At 38.9% G+C, this 24,887-nt stretch overlaps 1 protein-coding gene across 1 annotated transcript in view; it reads right to left on the bottom strand.

The window, feature by feature from the left end:
* igsf9bb (immunoglobulin superfamily, member 9Bb) overlaps window positions 1-24,887 on the bottom strand; it is a 565,867-nt gene that overhangs the window by 16,177 nt on the left and 524,803 nt on the right. The window contains exons 17-18 of the mRNA XM_048615582.1: window positions 21,531-21,576; window positions 19,080-20,750 (exon numbers count right to left, since the gene is read on the bottom strand). Of these exons, the coding sequence (XP_048471539.1) occupies window positions 19,080-20,750; window positions 21,531-21,576 (1,717 nt within the window). The remainder of the gene's footprint in view (window positions 1-19,079; window positions 20,751-21,530; window positions 21,577-24,887) is intronic.

The raw sequence follows: 24,887 nt of genomic DNA, 5'->3' as shown, positions 1-24,887 counted from the left end.
TAGTGGGCTGTCCCACTGATGATGTCATGGTAATCAATGATACTTATGACATTATTATTTAAATTAAATATGAAGAAAACATAAATATGATAATTAAAAATGACTCAATACATTATTTTAGCATGAAAAACCTCAGCTTGTAAAACACCATTTTTATAGGGGCACCTTTATTAATGCCTCATAATTGCTGAAAAAAGTAACAGATTTTATCGCAGCTTTGCATCTATACTCATCAAACCAATTTACGAGAAATACCAGTGTAAAACTCAAACAACATTTTAATTAACTTTTAAGTAACATTATAACAACATTTTAATTTCATTAAGTACTAAATAGTGGCAGCTTGCATAAAATAGCATGTCCTTTTGGCTATTCACAACATATAAGGCATTGTTCATACCCAACTGGCTTGTGATTGCAAAACTCAAAACATAGTTTCCAATATTAGGCATGATTCTGTGATTGGAAAACACTTGCTAAATAATCTCAAGTGTGCTAAAAATGATACTTAAATCTATTTAAGATTTTCAGTTGGGCTCGCTGTGTGGTGCACTTGTCTGTACTGGAGATGATATATCAGATATATATTTATGAATGCATAAGACCTTGCTTGCTGCAGACTGACAAAAACATATATCCACATTACACCTGTTTCAACTTAACAGGTGATAGTTATTCTCTGGTTCAGAGTGAACCTGCCTGGATTAGATTTAAACAAAGTTTGTTAGTTAACTATCAGATATTTGATAATTGGTGCATTCTTTATAACAACACCTCTACTACATTCCACTGGTCAACCAATCAGTACTCTTTTCTTTGTAGAAAGGACCTTTTTTTTAACATAATTATTTCTTGTGAATTGTCCTGATGAGTGCAAGGTGAAAAGCCTTGACAAAATTTGTCTGTTTTTCAACAATACTGAAGGTCTGAACTACTCAAAACTATACTAATATATAATTTTCTACTTCACCCTCATTATAGTCCCACCTTAGCACCAGAAGCTCAATATATTATTGTAGCGTAATTACAACATTCTGAAAGCAGCTTGTTTGGGATGTCAATGTGCACATAGAGATCAATAAGATCCCAAGTTTGGTCCCTGGCTTGCACTGAGTTAGTGTCACACTCGCTGTGGTGACAGAAGTTCTACAATTAGCCTCAGTGTCCTTGGATTATGGAAGAGAACAATTAATACCAGATTACAGAGCAACAACTTCTCAAAAATATAGATGTACGCACAGCAGATGACGATAGGATCAGGCACATCTATGATCCTCCCTCTGAGTATCAGGTTTAGTTAGAAGGATAATCACTTAGACCAGACAGTAAACAGAAGCCAAATACACTGAGCTATCAATTTCAGTGTATGAAGGTCCATGGTGGTGTTAAAAAATAACTGTAAACCATGTTGTTCTAATTGCCTTAAATCCAGGTTTTTGGGAATAATTTTAATCTAACTCACGAAGTGGGTAAACCAGTGGGATTATTTGGAATATTTGCTTTGTATGTCACCTGTAAATGGACTTCCTTTTCAGAATAGACAATAAAATAATATAAGGTAGGCTATAAAGCAGCGTTGTACTCAAACCTGCTTCTTTTCTGATAGGTAGATTGGATTTAAAATTGCCCTGACATTGCTCAGTCCAATACATGCTTCATCCCAGATACTACAATCTCTTTTTTTATAAACCTGCTGATCTGTGCAAAGTTGATAATATCAGCATCCAGTGTAAAGCAATTCAGTGCAACCCGATTGGTGTTAAATTGCCATATTATCAGCCTCCAGTGGCAATTCCCCATTCCTGTACACATTAGTTAAGGAAGGACAATGAAGTACAACACCCTTAGACCGCATTTATCATGGATGTCACTTTGCAAATTGAACAGTATTGATTGCATACAACTTAATACTGGTCAGTATTGCATTTGTATCTTTTTTAAACAAGGTTGAGCAGGCCTTCCTCAACTAGAATGTAACACTACTTAATTTCTAAATCTTTAAAATTAAATGTCTTGAAACATAGATCTGATAATAACAAACACAATAATTAATGTGTAAAGAATTTAGCTACTTTGTGAAACATTGCACATGTATGCATATTCAAAATGACTATAATCTATATATGTAGGCCACAGAACTCTTCCAAAATACATCTATGGTACCTTTTTTCTGTGCGTCACACTGAACTAAAATGTATATTTTGTAGAAAAAATATTTACAGGATTTTTTTTGCAATTTGCAGCTCAACGGTTAAAAGACACATGAAAGCTCTCATTCAACATAACTATTTTCAAATACAGTGATGAATTTGTATCCAGTAAAACATATCCAGTAAAACATGTAAACATATAAGTTAGATGAAAAGGGTGTATCTGATCGTGAAGGGAGACAGCCCATGGTATTTTTCACACACAGGACCTAGTTTTGAATCTGATCAAGGCTAATGAGTTGAAAAACACCTCTCTGCAATGAAAGCCTGAAATACAAATATGAACATACCAAGATGAAAGCCTGTGCATAATCCCAAGGAACAGTAAAAGTCTCTGTCAGTGACTACTCAGTTGCATTGTGGCTTTATTGTGGGATGCACATGAGAGAAGGCTTTTCAGTGATCTCAATCATAATCTTACAGTGATACAAGGACATGAAAAAAAAGCTTTGATCCTGCAGCCTGCTCTTTTGGCTTGAGGTGTAGGCAATGAAATGGTAGATCTGCTTTGCTCCTGGACTGTGCAATTCCTAGTTTAGGCCATTTGATGCTTATATTGGCTGCAAGAATTGAAAAGGAGTTTCATTTCCTGAAACCAAAACTATTACCTTGCTGAACAGACCAAGCCATCAGATATGCCAATTAAGCTTATTTAGTTATTTTTCCCATTTCTCTTGCCACTATACCTGAATGTGTTTGCAACGATTCTTTTTTAGATATTGCACTTACTGATTCAAGTAAAACTCAATTGAGTGAATTACAATTGCATTAAGATTCTTGTGCACCAACCAGCTGAATATTATACCAAAAGAAATATTTATCCGATGTTTGTCACTTTTATTAAAAAGGTAACTTTGTTACTTTCAGTTTCAAGCCTTGTACCTAATGAAAGCTACTCAATGGATCTAAAGAGGCAAACTGAAGTTCCAGTGGCTCTTGATGTTTAGTTTGATGATGGTGAAACTGTCTTGTCATATAGGAGTGGGTTTTAAGGTTGTGGACTGAGGAATTTTAGACAAAAGTGTCAGATCAGCAGGCTACCTGCTTCAGTCAGGCAATGGTAGGTAGACAATCTTCACACTAAAGTGCCTGGTGGGCTGAGTGGGCATGTCATCCAGGAAACCTGGACATTTCACCGGCAGCAAAACCTGTCAGGTGCAGGGAGCCGTAGCCACCAGTGGGGTACAGCAGTGACTACTGGCTGTCCCATTGACTTTAACCTCTTCAGAGACTGCATCACGTTTCCTCTCTGACATTGGCAGAGCCCACCTCTACAGGTGGGTCTTCCATTCTTTCCACCATCCTATTGAAAATGGTGGACCTGGAGATGGCCTCATTATTGGCTGCTGTTGAGAAGATCTTGAGATAAGGCTCTCTGACAATCAGAATGGGGTCCTGAAGTGGTTCTGACTCACAATTATATTCTATGAGCACAAAATTCTACACTCTCTTAGCCAAAGTTTACCCTGCAATGCTCTGTCAGTAGTAAAATTGGTCAGAATGTCTAATTTTATGATCACTACTCAGGGTTCCTTTGTTGTCACAAAGTGATGACAGATACAACAATGGGCATCCACAGACCTGCAAAGAGATGTTTAAAAAAATGAGATGATCGGCTGAAAATTGCTACTTCATGCTTCAACTGAACTTTTCAATGGAGCTTTTGGCTGTTGCACCATGTTTCCTGATTGTATCGAAAAGTTTTACTGTTAACAACACTGTAAATTGAAAGAGATCGGTTAATTGCAGTAAGACTCTCAAATGAAGCCGGCATTCTTTCAACCCTTTTGTATGCACTCATCAAAGTAAGGGACATAACGCTGGAGGAAAAAAATCATTTTCCACATTAACAGCGATCGAATCATGAGCAAATGCGGGGATCCTCCTACAGTGATTGATTATGTAGCTAAAACTCAGGATAATACTTCCAATTTCAGGTACAGGGTACTGTTACAATGCGCTTTTCTAATTTTCCAGCATGATTGCAAATTTTAAACCGTCATGCCAACCTCATGAATTCTCACTCAAACTGTTTACTACAGCCTGCTCCACAAAATTTCATGCCAGCTCAAACTGGTTCATTTTTTAATTTGGTGAGCACAGAAGTTTTTTTTTTAGTCATTCTTGGGATGTGGACATTGCTGGTTGGCCATCATTTCTTGCCCATCCCTAGCTGCCATGAGAAGGTGGTGGTGATCTGCCTTCTTGAACTGCTGCAGTCCACCTGCTGTGGGTTGACCCACAATGCCATTACAGAAGGATTTCCAGGATTTTGACCCAGTGACAGTGAAGGAATGATGATATATTTCTAAGTCAGGTTGGTGAGTGGCTTGGAGGGTAACTTGAAGGTGGTGGTGCTCCCATATATCTGCTGCCCTTGTTCTTCTAGATGGAAGTGGTTGTGGGTTTGGCAGGTGCTGCCTGAGATCTTTTGTTAACGTCTGCAGTGCATCTTGTAGATAGAACGTACTGCTACTACTGAGTGCCAGTGGTTCAGGGAATGGATGTTTATGGAATAAGTGCCAATCAAGTGAGCTACTTTGTCCTGGATAGTGCCAAGCTTCTTGAGTGTTGTTGGAGCTGCACTCATCAAGGCAAGTGGGGAATATTCCATCTCATTCCTGACTTGTGCCTTGTAGATGATGGATAGGCTTTGAGAAGTCAGGAGGTGAGTTACTCCATTGTAACTCGAATGTAACTTGTTCAAGTACACTATCAAACATAAAAGTTTACATCAAATTACCTATAACATTGTTGCTTGTAAAAATGAAACCACTCCCCTACGTTCCTAGGGACGTATTATAGCAGTATCAATGTCCAAGAAATTGGGTCCCCATCCCATTTTCTAATTGGAAAAATGATCTTAATTGTCCAAAACTACTACAGATCTCACTGCTTCTTTAAACATAAATTTCAGACTAGTGAATTTGCAATTATCTTTAAGTTCTGGCTAACAGATTTTCTGTGATTTTCATTTTGTACAGCTGTTTGGATTTCCTCTGGTTATGGCCCATTGTAGGTTGGAGAATGAGCCATTCTAGAAGAACATAAACCATGTTTTCAAACAGAAGACATTTAGCGTAGATTTTACTGCTTTGGTGGCTGTGGTATAGCCATTCAAGGGCCACGAGGCTGATAAGTAGGGACTGAATGGACAGAGCAGATAGTTCAATTAGCTGAATTTTTTAATACTTTGATGGAGGAATTTACATTTAGGACAACAACATCTGACATCTGACAGACAAAATGATCACTGTATACAATAATTAAAGCATTGCCCATGGTGAGGCAGAGGCAATGCCATTTTCAACATTGTCACAGATCATTTATAAACAAAGTACCTACTTATGGTGATAAGTGATACTGGAATTGGAATTCATTCGAGCTTCGTTTTCAAATTCAATCTTGGCTTTATATGGCCAGCATTCATCCAATTACATGAGCACAACTCAGAAGTAAATCTGGTCTTGGCTCCTCATTATCATAAAACTTGTTAAGGTTAATGTTATTCTTTGATAGCTTAGCTAATGGTGAACAGAAAAATCAGGTTTCTCTGCTATTAAAAGGTAATCTACATCTCTTGGAGGTGAGTTGGACTGTGGCCAAAGACATTTAATTCAACTGGCTGAGATGGTAGACAGAGGAGAGGCAGGAAGACATCATAGATTTTGGGCTTTAGTGGAAATGTTGACAACAGTGTTGGCAGAGGAGCTGTGCAGGAAGGGTGACATTTTCTTCCTAAAGGCAATAATAATGTTTAGGTGAAAAATGGACAGAGGTGGAAGTGTGCCAATACAAGGAGCTTATCCTTGTAGATTTGACTGGAATTCAGGAAAAGGTGCAATGACATAACAAGAGTTGCTAATGTAAGATTCCTATCTCATACCTGTCACTGCTCTCTGCTTAATCATGTATTGCTGTTCTGGTACTCACCCCTATTTCTTATTACTTGATGACCAACACCTGTTCTTCAATCACCGCAGAACACTTTCTGATCTGAATACCACAACTTTTCATTCTCTTATCACTTGCTTCACCTCCTCTGATATCCTTCACAAAGCAACATTACTATTCCATTATGATGCACATATTGTTGGAGGGTAGGGCATGCTTGAGGCACAGTCATACTTTTAGCACCAACCACCTTTCTCTGTTTACTCTTGATGCTGAATGTTGGCCTTTGTTTATCACTTCTAGGTGCAGCTCCTGAAAGAGAGCTGTATTTATGAAGTCACATTGGCTTTATTACACCAAATGGCAGCACAGAGGTTGGAACACTCTGTGGTTTAGAGAGCAGGCTAGATAGGATTTTACATGGATATTTAGCCAGTACAAATGCACGTTTATGGTCCGAGAGATAAGAAGAGTCATAGAATCCCTGCAGTGTGGAGGCAGGCCATTGAGCCCATACCACACCCCCCCTCCCTCCCTCCAAAGAGGATCCCACCCAGACCCATCCTCTACCCTATTATCCTGCAATTCCCATGGCTAATCCACCTAGCCTGCACATCTTTGGACTGTGGGAAGAAACCAGACCACCCAGAGGAACCCCGTGCAGACAAGGGGAGAACGTGCAAACTCCACACAGACAGTTGCCTGAGGGTGGAATTGAACCCAAGTCCCTGACACTGTGAGGCAGCAGTGCTAACCATTGAGTCACTGTGCAGCCCTACTTAGGAAGGCTTAGGAACCAGCATGATTGAGGGTAAACTTATGCCTTCGGCATGCTGCAGAGAGCAGGAATGATGATACTTATTGTGCAGTCTGCAGAAGATAGCTAAAAATTAAGGACTACTAGGATAGGCTTAGGACCCCGATTTCCATAAGCAAAGGGCCAATCACCTAAAACAGGTGCACATTTTGGATATTCAGTACTCACCCACTTCCACAATTGAACCCACCACAACTGCAACGTTAAAAGGACGAAACTGTTTAAAGATCAAATCTGCTAACTGAATACGGAAAATAATTTCAATTTGGTTGTGATGCCACATAATCAAGAAGCTCCTTGACATTCACAACTCAACTCATATGAAGAAAGATCCCATTGTCAAAACACTGGATATTGTTCATCAGCTGTCGATTGTTCCCCACCATGAAGTAAATACTCCCAAAAAATTAGGGAAGAAACATCATTATAAAATTACTAAAATAAAAGATTTGTTTGAGGGAGGCACATCAGTTTTAATAACAACGTGATCTGTAATATCAAGCACACTATTCTATTTTAAAACTGTCAAGTTAAAAAAAAACAATAAATCTTAGATTACTTGTGTAACATTTATTTTGCTGCACAGTGTGGTGTGCACATTCATTTTTGTCAGGATATTTGTGACTACAAATAGGAAGACAAATCTATGATGGGTAAGGAGGCTAAAAATTCATAGTGGCAGGGAATGCTGGATACAAACCAACCAGAACTCATTGTTCTTGTGGATATTGCCCAAGGAAGAGAATGACAAATGTAAATTTGTTTACATTTTTAACCTTTGCTTTTTAAGTAATTTTCAGACACAATTACCACTGTGTATCAAATTCCTGCAGTAAAGATGCAAAATTGAGCAGATGAGCTGAACACAAAGTATGCAGCTATTAAAAATCACACATGTACAGTTTTTGGTGTTAAACGACCTCCCTTGCTATAAACATGCCACTGTCACTGTAGGAGGTAAATTTAGAGAGACACTTTACAACACATTTCTGCAAGGCATTTACAGCATTATTTTGACTCCTTGAACAGCTATCAGAGAGCGAAGTATCCGTTTGTTTGGCCTTGATTCAAATCTTATCAGTGAGATGAAAAAGCAGTGTTCCAGGAATCAGGGCTGTCCAGTCCCTTCAATATTCATTTTATTACATCATGTGGAAAATTTGTTAGTTAGTCTGAAGGACAGATTGGTCATGCTTTCACCAGAGTGTCCTGTCTTTCAGCAAGATTGAAAAATGGCTCTCGCACAAGATGGAATAGAAAGGTAGCATCGTATACGGTGATGTGGACTAGATTACCAATTTTGTTTGAGTAATGATTTTAGCTGCCAATTTTTGCTTATTTGAAATCTACACTGCTTCTATAAGGTCAAGTGCATTTTTTTTGAGACTCAGAAAGACAAAACCTCTTTATTTTCAGCAGACCCATCAATCACAAACAACTTATTCAGTTTATGCAGTATCACCCCATCAGTTCAAAATAATTCCACTGAATTTCTTTGACAGTTCCTAACAATTTGCTGCAATGTGAAATTAATGACGGTTAGTAAATGATTACACTGCATCTAAGAACATAAATATTTATCTACAATGGGCTTCACCATGCTGACAGAAGGGGGAGAAATGGCAGGATTAGGGGAAATGCTTAGGAACAATCACATTGAGCAACTCAGAAGACAAATGCAACAACGTTTATCTAGCGGAAGCATGCATTGCCTGAGCAGATGTGACTTTAAAGGGGAATACTTGAACTTTCAACAACACAAAAGATTTGAGTGATTTTTTTTTCCTTTCTAGCAGTAACCATAAAGATGACAGTCCAAGTGGATCAAAAGTGAGTTATGTCATGAAAAACAAAGGCACTTTGAAGCAGCAATATATATAGAGGAAAACATATTGTTATCATCTGAAACATTTCTAGTCAGAATGAAAAAAAAGTGAAGAGCTTTCCCAACATGCACTTGGTGCATGGTTGGTGCAGATACAGTCCTGAGAAATACCACCAGTCCGTGCTATCGGGAACTTAAGACTGATTAGTTTAAAAGTCACATCAAAAATGCAGCATGCCTTACATTGTGCAATTTATACAAGGTGGAAATCCCTGTTTTAAAGTATTTGCATCCTCGTTATGACATATTCACTAAAAATCCGTCACTTTGACGATCAGAATAAAGAACTATCTTAAACACATTACATTATAGCATGTAAATGGCAGCATGATTTAAAAAAAATGATTCTGATTGGGAAAATACTTCCATTTTTCTTGGCAACGAATCTTTGGTAGATTTTGCATTATTTTCTTGAAAAAGTTACTGGCTTTCCAAGCATTATTCATGATAAAATTTAATCACCAACACTGGCTTCCAGTTTTATTCTCAGTCTACTGAACCCTATAGGATTGTATAGGGCTGAGAAAAGGCTATTTGGTCAAACATGTCCATACCAGCTCTTTGGTAGAGCTTTCCCATCCAAAACTTAGATTTTAATCAAATATTGAAGGTAGCAAAGACCACAAAGCAATGGTCTTAGGCATTTATTTTCTGCCTGGTGGCTTGTGACATTCCAATTTGCCAAAAACATCTATTGTGGCTTTTAGTTCATGTTACCCAGGACCTAGGAGGAAGGTATCCTTCTATTAATGAAATGCCTTATCACCAGGAAAGGTGAAATGGTTAAACATGGAAGGGGAAAATAAAACGAGAAAGTACATTAACCAATTTGAGGCTTACTTTGAACAGAGGAGCCTGCAGCAACACTGTTGAGCCTGTGAGGAAGCTCATGATGTGAATTCCATGCTCACTTGCCTGGAAGCTGAATGAGGCAGAGAATTTAATGGCTGGTAACGAAGGAAAAAATCAGACGGAAACAAAGAAAATTACATAAAATTGAGTGTAAAAGTGGAAAGCGATGACAGGCAAAGAATGTTCCAAGTATTGTATTCCCCTTTAAAGGAAAAAATGAGTTTAAAAGCCCCGCCTGCTGCCCCACCCCCCCACCTTTCAGACATGGATTCAACCCTTACCTATTGAGGTGTTGAGGACCTGGTCACAACAACACTGCCGTGATAGCTGAGATTAATCAAAAACAAAGCAGTTAAGACTCTGAATGATCCATTTAATTTGAAGAATATTCATTAAACGAATGAAGACATTCAGATACAAGAGCAAGATGCTCAATAATGCCAGTGGGTTCCATGTACACCGCAACTGACATCAATGAGAATGGAACAGGATCTTGAACAAAACAAAAAGACACTTTCACGTCATTTTTAAGAACAATACAGAGTTTTCAAGCACAATGACAAGACATGATAATTTTACCTGTAACTCACTCGAAAAAGAGTTCACAGAGAGAAGAGAAAAATGGAACACTTAAGCAGTGATTGAGGCAGCTTTGGGTTATAATGTTTCAAGATTGATTAATGTCAACCTTCAAACTCATTTTATCACACCCTGATCGATTGTATCCGGTTGAATGGAGACCTGATCTATGAGCCCTGGGGTTCGTATCGTGGCAAAGGACCAATTCAACTCAGCAATAATAAACCAAAGCATTTCAGCTGACATTTACTTCTTATGTAAAGGAGAGAAGATATATCAACAGCCTCTAAGTGTAGTCACAAATGTAAAGGCACAGTGCCTTTCTGTAGTCCCTCACCAATTATATTCAATACGGTACATAGTTTGTTTATTTTACAATGGTCTTTGATAAAGTTTCAAGCATCGTTATTAGTTTCTTCTTTCATTTACATATTTTGCTTCTTCTGATAGGCTTCATAATGAATTCAGACTTACAAAATTGTTGATAATTGGCATGTGATCACCAATGCAATTGAAGTCTCTTTGTGCCTTTTAGGAATTATAAAAATCACACGTCATATAGACACATAGAAGCAGCACTATTTCTTATGTTGTTCTGAAAATGTTGATATTTCATAGTAGAAATACCTTCTGCTTTGCCAACTGTAATTAGTGTGAAGATTCTGGGCTTCACATTGACTATGCTTGTGTATTATCTGATTGAAGAGATTAGAAAGAATTTAGGGAAGCTTTTCCACTTGGGATCGAGTCCACGAAGAAATGAACACAATATTACCAGAATTTGCTCTGCTTATAGCTTTTAACGGATATAAGAAACAGGAAACAGTTACTCCATCCCTCCTGGCTTTGTGTTTGATTATTCTAGCCATTTCTGAATTGCACATCATTGAGAGCAAACCTGTTATTAACACTGACTTACATGAATATATTTTACAATTGGTCAGTATAATTCAGGACGTCAAGCCCAACATTTTTCTTCTTTGATACTAAGGTTTTGATTTCTACAGTTAAGTTCACCCTCCAAATGATTTAATGTTGAAATGATCTTCATGGTAAGGGCAAGTACAGATGTATAGCAGTTACCTATGTAGTAACTGAAACAAATCTAAATATCATACCCAAATGTAATGAATCAACACTGCAGGAGTAACAGCTTCTCTGCTAAGAACAAACAATAGCTGCTTATCGAGACCTCTCTCTAAAAGTAAATACTTAGAGCATGTATTCATTTTCAGGGCAACTGGAGGCAGCATTAATATTACTCCAATATATACAGCAGAGAATTGAGTGCATAAGGCAGGTACTAACCTGTCCATTTAAGATTTTGAAACAATATAAAATGCTTGTGTATATGGCTAGCTGGGCCACATAGCTTGGTAGATCCATCAAAAAATCAACCACCAGGCTAACATTCTCAATTGGCCATCAATGAAATACAAGTCTCCCAGACTGTTTGGGGGTTGGGAGAGCCCTTGTCACCTGTGCTGAATGTATTGAATCACAATATTTTCTGACTGCATTGCTGGTCTACCCTATCTACATTGGGATTGATGATTTACAATACACATAAATATTTTGTCCTCTTCGCAGATATCTTATAAGATACAGTTATGGCTGATTAAAGATAGAATCTGCTGCTTCTTTTCTGGTGAGGCCATTTATTTATTTTTGCTTTCAAACAAAAGAGGTATGTTTATGGTTTAAAACTAAAGAGAAATGTTTGACTATCTCAGTATACAGCTGTACATTTTTTTTTCCTAATTCAAGGAAAAGTTATAAGAATGTAGGTGCATGTACACAGTAAATACTCACAGAAACCAGCAACAGTACGTGTTCACATCACTGCAGTAGACCTCACAGCACCCAGCCTTACCATTCACTAACAGTTGACTTCACATCAAGTAGCTATTCTGGGAATAATGACAAATCCATTTCACATATAGAAAAAGTTCAATGCAATGTTGGGACAGTTTTTCACACTATCACAGTGAAGGTGACTGAAAATCTAGTTTCTTTTGCTTTGGAGGTGAGAAAGGAGGCAACTCAGTTTCATCCGAGGCAATGATTATGTTGCTCTGTCCAATCTATCACTGTTAAAGGTGAAAATAAACATTCTGTGCGTAAGAAATACAAATGTGATATACATATAGGACAAGAAACTGTGATGGATGATGCCGCTCATTGTCCCTTCTTTATAAATAATACATTTGAATGTACAGACAGTAACATACTTTGCTAAGAAACAGAATGAGAGACGTTGTATTGAAAAATTTGCTCTTCTAATGTCGGTCAATCATTACTGGAGATTGAGCACATCGGTATCTTTCTCTTCTCCATGTGAGAGCCAGAGCTGATTCTAGCTGGATGGACAGCAAACACTTCCAAGAGGGAGGGATTGCAAGAAATTCAGGCCAGAGTGACCTGTTAGACTACTTTCAATTGCCTACAAATGGAATTTCCTTTTTTTTGTCCCTCTGGAATTAGCCTGGATTTTGTCTAATTATTTTGTGTCTCCCAGGAGGTCGTGCTTTCAGATGGGGTGGAAAGTGCACATATTGCACACAAGTTATTACAACTCTGAGGGACATACCAGATTAGTCAGAGAGACATTACCCAGCCATCATTGTTCAAATGTTTGTCATCTTATTGCATATACTGTCTGGTAATTAGAAAAAAGTCATTGCTGATTAGCAAGTATCAACCTTCCCTGGCTATAGATACATCCAGCCTAATTCTCTCAAGGTTATCCTGCCATCTGTTAAAACTATTGTCTTTTTAGAAGACAGAGAAGTGGAAGGTAAGGGGAACATCATCATTGAAAGTATAGAAATAGACTGGCCTTGTACAAACTAATTATGATGTGAAGGGGGGCGGGGAGTGGTAATCAGAGTGTCTTTGGGATGGGGTTACATTCAAAATAATACTCCTGTGAAGGAACATTGGATCTAAGTTGATATGCTTTTGTATTCTTGGAAACATGATGCCTGAAGCAGGATTCACCAGGCATCTTGGCTTACTGCTGGAATATGTAAATTTAAGCCATTCATATTGGGGCTGTACTTTTCCTATTCAGCTACATTTAACTCTGCAAGTTAATGCTCTAAAGGGGCTTGGCAGAATCAGGAATGGTAAATTTGCCATTGATTTATTTGGTGACTGACATGGTGTTACTCAAATGTAAGCAGTTAGTCCCACACTCAATCAGGGAAAAGGGTATCTAAGCCTTGATTCTACAGCTAGGCAAGATGTCAATGTTGCTGATAGAAAGGAGAATGGACTGTGTGTTAGGCAAATAAAAGCTCTATTTTTGTAGATTTTCCAGTTAAAATTTGATACTTATGCATGATAATAGATTTCCATGTGATACAGACATCTAGCTGATTGTAACTACATGCATGAATAATATTTTTCCAATTGACCTTTCGATGTTTGCTATTTTTCCAAAATTGGTATCTTCATAGAAAATTGAAACTTGTTACATAGAAATACTCTACTTTTACATCACTACTGCTTATCATTGATCTGACACTGCAGGGGATGATTCCTGGATGTAGAATATTATTCACTGCAACTTCAATCCAAGACTAAGATAAACCACATACTTGTTGACATCCAGGATTGGGCCTCTTGATTCTTAAAATTGATTTGAGATTGACAAAAGTTAATTTTCACACAAACTCTCTTGGTCACCAAAGACTGGCAGCTTCCATCATTCAACACCGGATTCAAACAGTTTTAGAGAACACAGCCTTGTGGGAAATTCACAACACGACAATTCAGACACAAACTGCCAAATTAACCTCCAAAACAAAGCCAAAGCGAATGAACTTCTTGTAATTCTCTAGAAACTCATTTACTGTCCAAAACATTATCTTTGGATTATATTACAGACAAATAATGACACCTATTTGCAGCCTGAGCTGAAGCAGCATTTTCAATTCTATCATTCCTGTCACTCTACTTAAACCTTGAGCATGTCAAAAGCCTGAGGAACAGGCTGAGTTAATGGCGCATAGCCATAATTAAGCAACATGAAAACATACCCAGTGAAATAAGGGTAGGCCTACTTCTTTCAACAAAACTTAATGAATCTTTTACACCTAGACTGCGTAAATAAAACACAATGCCTTTCGGTCTCACAGGGTTGGCAAGGACAGAAATATAGCAGGTTAGAAAAGGAATGAATTGGTCATCTTAACAGAAATATTCAGTTCTTCAAACTGCTTGCACGCTTGCAGCTGATTCTGATTTACCCAAAATGGAAATTTCAAAGCAATGTGTTTTAAAAATGGTCAATATGAAAATACATATGCATGTACAATGGTGAATGGATGGTACCTTAACAAGATGCAAATACGTTAGAGATCAATAAACATTCCTGGGATGAGGAAAGAACTGGGCCGGAAATTGGAGATAGTATAAATTTGTCTGGATATCAAAAGGCAGACTCACACTTTAAGTTTCTAGAACACAAATTCTGAATTTACAATTGCTGCCACAGTAAGGTTGGCAATGTGGAACTACTTTATGTTCTATGGCTGACATCAGCATAAGCAGAACATAATTTGATTCCTGAGTAGTTTGCTCATCCCTAAAATGTCATAATGAAGCATTAAACAATATTAGCAGCAATAATTAATAAAGAAGTGAACAGTTAATAACCATCCAAAATTATTTTCAAGGCCATTTTATAGTTTCCTACACAACATGTGGAGGAGCCTTCAGGAAAGAATTAACCTATTGATTCATCCTGAGAATCCTGTAATTCTAAATTTGAGATACACTTTGTGTTGTTGCAGTTCGAATTGTAATCTTTCTTGCTTAACAGGGTTGAAGACATGGATTGACAACAATTTTCTTTGATTAGATATCGAAATCAGAACATTCTCAGATAACCAAAAACTTGACTCGGAAAGAAGAAATCTTGACACAGAAACTGCATACAAAAATTATTTAACAGAATATTTACTCTGTCCATTTAGATCATGTCACTTTTCTTCTTCTCTTTCAAATGAGGTACATAGCTGAAGTAGACAATTGTTCTCAGTGGGCAGATGAACTGGAATGACTTGCATGCAAATGATAAATGGGATAATATATCATTGATTGGTACAAAAGGCATTAGCAGCACTTTTATAAGTGTAGGAATTCAAAAAAATCAAGTTGCAATTTAGAGGGACCTGGGTGCCTTAGTACATGAAACACACAAGGACAGCATGCAACTATGGCAAACAATTGAACAGCAAATGGAATGTTAGCCTCTATTACAAAGGGACTAGTGTATAACATTGAAGAGATCTTACTATAATTTTACAGATCCTTAGTTTTTTTTTCTAGAAATATACAAAGCTTTAGATCTTTTAGCTAAGAAAAGATATATTAGTTTTGGTGGAATAATGGTCCATTAAACAGAATCTTGAGATGAGGAAACTGTCCGATGAGGACAGATCAAGTAAAGTAGGCCTTTATTTGCTGGAATTTAGTAGAAAGAGAAGTAAAATCAAAACTACAATTCTTCACAGTCTTGATACGGTATAACCTGGGAATATGTTTCTCCCTGGCTGGGGAGTTGAGAACTTGAGTCATAGTCCCAGATAAGAGAATGGCCATTTACAACTGAGAGGGGGAGAAATTACTTCGCCCAAGTTCACTATCCCAGAAGGCTGAGGATGCTCAGGCATTGAATATATTGAAGAGAGATTGATTAAATTTTAAATACTAAGGAAGTTAAAGGATATGGGACGATGTGAAAAGGTGAACTTGTAAGTAGAAGATATGCCATGACAGTATTAAATGTTAAGCAGATTTGAAGGGCAAAAATGACCTGCTCCTGGTTGTTATATTCTTACCTCAAGTTCTGAACTCTTCTAAATTCAGAAATATGTATTTAAAAGTGAACCTTTTGGAATAACTTCAGATTTGTTAAAAAACATTCATTATTCTTCAAAAAGACTGATCAAAATAGCTATCACTGTGATGGAGTGGTTTGGCATTTTTGGCCACCTCCATTGTGAAAAGGCATTAAAGCATTGGGTTGGCTCTTGAATACAATTTTGTGATAGGTTACCCTGGTATATATACTTTGAATTACAAAAATAAATACATTCATAAAACAGATTGATTTAGCCTTTATCGAGCACTCATATCATATTTCACATTGATTTGCTTTGGTTTGATTCAAGTTTGCTAATGATCATCATAGGTTAGAATGACCATTTGTAGTATTAGTGCAAAAACGCTCAACACATTTGCCTAAGAGTTCCAAAGCCATTATTGTAACAGATGAGCTAATTAATTTAAGCAAATGGATGAAAAGCTTTCATTAAAATAGCAGACAAAAGAATATTTTAGGAGTGTGTATGGTGTTCTTAGACTTAGGTCCCAGATAGTAATTTTTGTATCATTAGCATTTGTGAGTAGACTATAATCTGAATGCTGTCAGTAATTTCAATGGTAACTCATCACTTGTGATAATAGACAATGCAAGGGAGCCACGTATAATTGCCGTTATGACATTGGGGCATACGCTTGTCCATATAATGACTGAGCACTGTTCTAAACTGGCAACGTTATCACCTGCCTGACTAGTTGAAAGCCATTTTTTCCATTAAAAACATCCAACAAAGTCTAACATATATTGCATAAGTGGCATTTAAGCAAGGGTTTAACAACAAATAATTTTCTGATGATTTGCTGTGGTAATATATTATCCAAGTTTGGAATGTTATAGTCATTACACTATTCAATAGTCTACTTTCAGGACAGTAAGAACCAATATAAGAATGTGTACTATTAGTAAGTAGCCTAACCTGCTCACTGTCCAGCTTATCCTGCCCATTAAAATGAAGGGAGAGAGAATCACAGGCAGGATGCCACTGGGGCTCTGCTACCAATACCGTGTATGTAGAAAACTTACTGTTATTTATCGTCTATATAATACACCAACCTACTTAACAAGATCCTGCAACAAGCAGCAACCATAAGCTTTGCGTGAAAACTGCAAAGCACAAGTTTCAAATATCAGAGTTTCAAAGGTTCTTCCACATCAATCAAAATTAAGTAAAGTTTAAAGGTCAGTGTCAGTTCTGACTACACTCTGGAACACTAGGGTTAGTTCATTTTGTGTTTTTGTTCCCAAAGTTGTGTTCTAGAACAATGGTTCCCAAACTTTAATGTTCTTGTACCTCTATTCAGATTTATTAATTATCTGTATGCTTCCTACAAACTACTGCTCTTATGACCATGTGTTTCATAAATCATTATAATTATAGATTACAGATAAACATACCCTGTAATAATGTTACTTACCGGTATTGTGATGGATGAGTTCATTTGTTGGAACACAAGCATTTGAAGTCTCCCTTTCAAAACCTCCTCCCCTAAATCACTCACTAAGCAGCCCCTCCTCCTAATCCCCTACCCCAATGCACTGCTTTGTAATTTTGTGGGATGATTACCAGGATGATGGTCTTGGCCATGCAGACCATGCCCACCCAGCAGTCTGCTGACCTCTCCCAATTGGGCAGTGTTTTAGCCAATGCCTGCTGCTCATAAATCACTACCATATCAGTCTGAGAGGTCATTTACTGCCGCTCATCTTCTCACTGCTCCTCTAATCACAGTTTCTCTTCTGTGCTTATTGTTAATAGACACAACTGCATCCCATGAGTATACCAAACAGCAGTGAATGTGGAAGGGAAACAACTTGAGATTGGAGGAGCAGTGAGCAGCAGAAAGGCAAGTAGTGCTTTGTTTGGCTGATCCACTGAATGATTTGCCTTTGGGACCACTGGATCACAGAAAGAGATCCCTGAAAATCTGTCCTTACATAATTAAGAAAGAAAAGCATCCCTTAAAGATATCTGCTATTCCCTTAGCTGTATGGGTGCTCTATGTGGGTAGCTTTGCTTTAAAACATCATTCACATCATTTGAGGAGTAAAATAATTGTGAAATGTTAGGAATGTTTGAACTGATGCTTTCATGGCTAGTTTCACATTATAATACTTATAATGTGAGAAACACCCATTTCAGCAAAATGAAAATTAAGAATTTGTATTCTACATTTATGTAGCATCTTATCATGTTCATATATATTCAATTAATTCAATTACCAAATAATGACAGTTATTTCACAGATAAGCACTGCAGCCATATTTTTTCACACAGAGAAGAGGTGACTAACTAATTTAAATGTTTTTGGTGAGACCAAATTTTGAGAGATGAGTGTTGGCCAAGATGCCAAGTGGAAATTCATATTTACTTCAAACCAGAATAAACCAACATTGGCCCTAATTCTAATGTTTTGCTTTAACCACAGCACCTCTAACAAATTCTGCATTCAAGCTAATTTACATGCTAAAGACCTAAAGTGTGTCCTGAACCCACAAGATGCTGACTCAGAGGTGTGAATGGCCTCAACAGATTGATTAGAACTTGTCATAAAAGTGTGCAAATGTCAACTCACATAGTAGGCACAATGAAGATAATCAGAAATTGAAGGAAATTTTGCATTGGAATTTCCTGTCTGGTGAACTTCATAATAATAACACAGGTTAAAATTTCAGTACAATTCTAGGAAAGCAAAAACACTATTTGAAAACTTGATAAGCTGGATTCAGTTTCTGACATCAGCAGTTTTGCTTAACTGAATACAAACAAATACTAACTAAATGGTGAATAATGTTCAAAAAAGGATTACGTACAGTGAAGATAAAGTAAATGTCTATCTTGGAACACAGGAATTCCAATATAAGTCAACAATACTTAGACATAGGGAAGAAATCAAAATTGCTTTCTAACTCATCCGGTTCAACATTCTTTTTTTTCTTAAAAATACCTACCCTGAAGTAGATAAGTGTGAAGGTGGGTGTTCAAAAGGAGGAATTTCTTCACCTCTCCTCCTTTGGCTAGGGATCTGACTATAAAACTCGCTGCGTTCTGCTGCAGGAGAAGGTGATCCTGTGTAGCTGCCTGTAGAAGGTGTCAGTGCCATGTGAGGTCTATAACTGGGGCTTCCGCGTCTGCTGCCCTGGCCAGCAGTGCTGCTTTGTGCTGGTGAGGAGGACGGAGAGGACCTTCTGGATAAGCTAACAACAGCAGGAGGCTGCAGGGTAATTTCAGACATCTCTACAGAGATACCTGCAGGAAAGATGCCACGGGAGGGCTGCATACTAGGCCGAGGCCGTGGACGGGATGAAATCTCTGGGGAGGCGTGATGGGAACTCATAGGACTCTGAGTCAAAGGGGAGAGCCGGGAAGGCTGTAGAACCACCTGGTGTAAACTGGCCTCAGTCCTTCTGCCTTGTCTAGGGCTGGGTCTGGGCCTGGGTCTAGGTTCGTACCACCTGGTGTCCAGGCTGAATGTGCTTGTGCCACTATCACCAGCCTGTTTGGCTGATTCAGTGTAAGGCAATGTAGGTGCACTTATACCATGGCTGGTATGCTTTAGCTGCCCATGACTCTGTTGCATAGGTTGATGTGGATGTTTTTGAGAGAGGGAGACAGATTCACTTGTTTTGCTGGGAGCTTTGCCAGTCCGACTCTTTGGTGCCTCCAGTTGCAGCACACTGTGGTATGGTGCTGGGACCTGGAGTGAGGAAGGGGGGCCACCCCTTGGAAGACCAGCCTTTGGCAGTGTACTCTCAGGTGTATCTTGTTGGTGTGAAAAGATAACTGGAGAGCTTTCAATGCTGCTGATTGACAATTCCTTCCTTCTCCATGGTTCAGGAGACCGATTAGTAGTTGGCGTGTGAGTCAAAGGCAGAGTGCTACTGGAAGCGACCAAGTGCTGTATTTCAGTATCTCCTTGATCCGCAGGGAGGGTGGGGTGAGCAAAGGATCCTTCAGTAAGTAATAGAGGTGAAGACATCACTGAACTGAGGGGACTAATATCTGGCATGTAAAATGGCTGACTGTCTTGGTCTGCAGAGCTACTGCTGAGATAACCATAAAATTGGCTTGGAGGATAACCTTTAACAGGTCGCCTGATCTGACCGGTGGCCTGCAGCCTTGCATCTAAGCCTCCCATGCTTTCGTCTGTTTTCTGGAATGATGGGCTATATGCTGGTGGCTGTAAGTATGACTCTTGACTCGATGAGAGAGGGGAGAGCTGAGACTTCAAGCCCATTATGGCAGTTGGAGTTAGAGTCTCATTGTTTTCTTCGTCCGATTGCCGGAACTCAGGGTAGGTGTCCGTCTCTTCTGCGAAAGGAAAGCCCTCAATCCTCCTTGTCTTCAATGATGTCTCCATCTCGGTGGGATCCATGATGAAACGTCCATCAGGGCCTCTGCTGATAAGTTCGATGGGGGTGGATACATCAGCCTCAGCCTCATGCTTGGAGACACTGTATTTCCTGCTGGTTATTGCTCGCTTTGTCTTTTTGTACAGGGACATTTCCCTTTCTCTGCCAGGACTCATCATCTTGGCATGTATGGCTTGAGCATCTTCAGAGGAGTCTGACGGAGCTCGCAGTGTTCTGATGCTTTCAGGACTCACCTTTCCTGAGGAAGATCTGAGAGACCAAAATCAGAGGGAACAGTAACCCTGTATACTTTCACGTTTACAAATTTGTCATTGTCCAGTGAAGTAACCCATTAACTTATTGCTGTTGCTGCCGTAACTAACATTATTCATTAATAACAGTGAATTTGTCTATGAATTTAGCGAGACATCAGTTACAAAGTTGCGGCAGTTTTAATAAATTCCACAATGCTTTTAGCCTTCATTTGGGAACCAGTTTAGCATCAGTTAAGCAACAAATTAATAACAATAATATGATTTAGAATAGTAGGGAATTTATAGTTTGATTGATACTGGCGACTAATGCGTGATACGGCAAGAGGATAGTGGGGCCATCTAGTGTTGAATTAATGGCTCTCTTCTGTTGCACATTGATTTGTACCAAACTAACCAACATGGTAACATAACTAAATTACTGTAGTACTTTTAAAAGTATTAGGATCAAAACCTTCAGTATCCTGCAGGAAGACTGTAAATTATACAGGGGCTTATTCCCTGTTTTATAAAATTTAATAGGATCTAAGGATTAATGTCGCTAAAGCAGCCAGACTTCAGTTCTCTTGCAACCGGCACAATCAGAGGCATCATTATGGAATGACCATTTTATTACACACTTTTACTAGTTGTAAATCAACAGCTGGTGTTAGTTTGACATGGGTCTAATGTCACAGTCTGGCTATCATCTCAGAGAAAAATGAATCAAATCAACCACCTAAATTTATCACATGTGAATAAACATGGGCAGAACTATAAAAAGGGGTTGGCTACTTACGGTGATTCCACACTCTTTCGGCAGTGTGTTATAGACAGAGGAGGATCTGGAGGAGAATAAGCATTGGACATTAAACAGCCAGAATGCAGTAAAACCATTTAGCATTAAAAAAAGAAGTTTTGTACAAAAGATGTGACCATAGTTTAGATATGTAAATCATCCTATTTCAGTGCAATACTAAATAAAATCACATGGTATATCAATAGACAGATCTTGACCTTGCGTGGGAGTGAACATTTGTGGGTGAATGCATTGCCATCCCATATTATATCCCACTGAAATTTTTATTTCCATTGGGTTGATGTAGAGTGGGTTATTGACTTGTTATCAAATTCCTCCACCTCAGCATTTCGAAATGATCACTGACCAAAGACCGGAGAAGCCTCATGAACACTGTGGCTGCAAGAGTAGGATAAAGGCTGTATTTGTGGATGAGTGGTTAATTTCCTGTTTAGTAAGAGCCTCTCCATCTACAAAGGTCAGGTATATAAATTTCTCTGTTAATAACCATTTCAAGATTTAACCGAAAACAAATGTTCTCATTTTTTTTTGTTCAATACTAACTGAACACTTAGTGATTGTAATATGAGTTAAGATTTATTTGCAGTTTACACCATTACTCAGCAGTCATGCTTTGTTAAATATGGTTCATGTTTTTGAGAAAATACAGTAAAGATGAGCATCTACAAATGTATTCATAGGATGGAATCTTTCCAGGCACTGAATGACATGGGCATTGGTGAGAAATTGGGAAATCAGGTGAGGTCAGTAGTGAGGATCTTCTTGACATTGAGAACAAGAGAATCCTACTTTCTAACCAAGTGTTGAATGGTGAGACAAGATTCTCACTAATGCAGGGCTAGAGACCTACTTGCACGAGCATCTGATTATTAGCTAATCTTGCTCCCTTTATATGCAGTTTCCCATTCTCTCACCCATCGGATAGAAAATGAATGGTGGTAATTCTTGACATGAAAGTCAGTGCAGTTTCCTGTCAATGCCAGCTCACCATTTGCTCCAGCATCTCAAAGCACATCCATGGGTAGTGACTGCGCACAGCCCCTCTGTTAACAGACTTTGGCATCGAACATGTGCTAGCTTCATCATACTCTTATGGCACATTTGTGATTCCACGTACAATACAGTTCTGCACTTCAATGCTGCACTGTGGACCACACCAGGAGAATTCATTGCAATGTGCACAGGGACAGGCAGCCATCACATGGATTGGAGTAGGGAGCATTTCAGGGATCCTTACTGCCACTGTTAATGGTCACTCACATTGTACTTGCTTGCATTGTCACAACCTCCCCGTCCCCTATTGTCTTATTGTACTTTGGCCTCTTAACCAGATCCTAAATGTACACAGTACTTCTATCTTGCCTTGAGTTTTTGCGCGGACATAACGCCAGGCAGTTTGTCAGGTTAACAGCAGTGATCAGCTGAGGGGTGGTCATGTTGCTGAGTGGCGCCACGCTACATCAATGTTATGCCTCCACCATGTACTAGCAGTGCACGCAGCAAACACACTGCATGTGTATTATATGCGACCAAATAGCCATCTCTCAAATGATGATTCGTCAGTCAAGTCATGGGAGATGTCCTACAGTCAGAGGATCAAGGCACAGTAGGACATGGGCCATGTCTGATAGTCCAGGGACTTAGATACAGTCTGTCAGCCACTTGGGTAGTAAGGATCAGGGGTTAACATCACGGCATGTCCAAGGAATGGGCCATAGTCAGTTCTGCAGATGTGGAGCAACCAGTCTGCAGGGTTGCGAGAAATCAGCTGGGGAACTGCACAGATATCAGTCAGGGGTTTGAACACGCATCAGTCGGGACTGTCTGTCCAAGTTGGTCAAGCAGATGGGCCATGATCAACCCTGGGGTTCAGCACAATGAAAGGCAAATGGGCTTATCTGGGGCCACTGCCACTGTACAGAAATTGGGGAAGTCAATTCTGGAATTTGCAGGCAGCATGCTGGGATGCAGCAGAAGCAATAATTGTGATGGACGACAGCTCAGCATATAAGTGTGGGACACAATACTGCATTGAAGGACATTGGATAATCCAAGTGGGGGAGATTATCAATGGTCACAGCCACACTAGGCTTGATTGGGGGAATAGTGCAACACAATGGCTGGTCTGATTAAATGATAGAGCTGGGACTCAAGGTGTAATGTTGGGAGATGAAGTCAGAAGTCAAAGTGGCATGTTGGAATGTTTGGAAGCTCACTATTGATGCATCCGATAGCACGTTCCAAAAAGAAAGAGGCTTGGAGGTCTGGTGAGAGGCAGGAGTCCCTAATTATTAGCACGAGACTGTGACTCACTGTGCCATGTGCAACCTGTGTTGCATTCCATACTCATGTGATTCGTAAATGCACAATAGAAGTAGAAAGTGACTGTGACCACATCCAGAATGGGCAGAGCAAGTATTTTATCTATCTCAGCATGTGGTCTTTATTTGTAAGTGACATGATGTCCTTCAAGGGGCAGTTGCATTAATCAGGCATCATGCATGTGTGAAATGCAAGCAGTATCCAACAGTGTAGGATGTAAATCCTTGTCACAAGTGATATTGACCTTATCATTGTTCAGTGCAGATTGATCACTGTCATCTCTGTGAAGTAAAAGTAATCACTGATGACCTTAAAAATGACTGCTGTGAGCCAAAATCCCCAAATGAACTGCAAAATCCCATAGGCTACACAGGGTATGGAACTGATTTCTCCTCACCTCGAATACTGAGTATTTGGCAAAGTTCTTATATGTGATGCTGCCTTTCTTTGGTGATTCGGGAAAGGAGGATAAGGTATCAATAATCTTACAGCACTCACAATCTTTTACTCTATTTCTGCATTGTGGCTTATGTTGCATTCATCAGTATAAGATCCCTAGATCAAAGTTCCTTGTAGAGGCATTCCATAGCCTTCCTTGTCAGAGTTCTCTGTGTCCCACTGTATAGAGGACTATATTAAATTGTCATTTTTGAATGATGAGAACGCTGACTCCTCCTATCACTATGACCTGTTCTGTTTCTGATATTCCCCACACGTGTTCTTTGGAAGTATGACAAATGGATCCAGTTACTGCTGGAGTTATAGTCTCTGCTGCTGTGCTACAACAAAGGGCAGAGAAATGGAGAAAGAACAGATGCGCCAACAAGCCCAGGCTGAACAGCAAACCCCAGCAGATGCTGAACAGTCTTCTCAATGAGAGGTCACAACTGGATGCATAGGAGGACCAGTGTTTATTATTCTCAAAATTATTTCCTGCAAATGAATGAGGCCAGTACCTCTGCAGACTGAGCATGTCCCTGATACCGTCACAGACATATTTAAGCTGTGGGACCT

Source organism: Rhincodon typus, chromosome 32 (genome assembly GCF_021869965.1).
Source record: "Rhincodon typus isolate 14 chromosome 32, sRhiTyp1.1, whole genome shotgun sequence".
In the NCBI taxonomy this organism is placed as follows: Eukaryota; Metazoa; Chordata; class Chondrichthyes; order Orectolobiformes; family Rhincodontidae; genus Rhincodon; species Rhincodon typus.
Note: the sequence above shows the minus strand (reverse complement) of the source record. Positions and strands in the feature narration are given on the sequence as shown.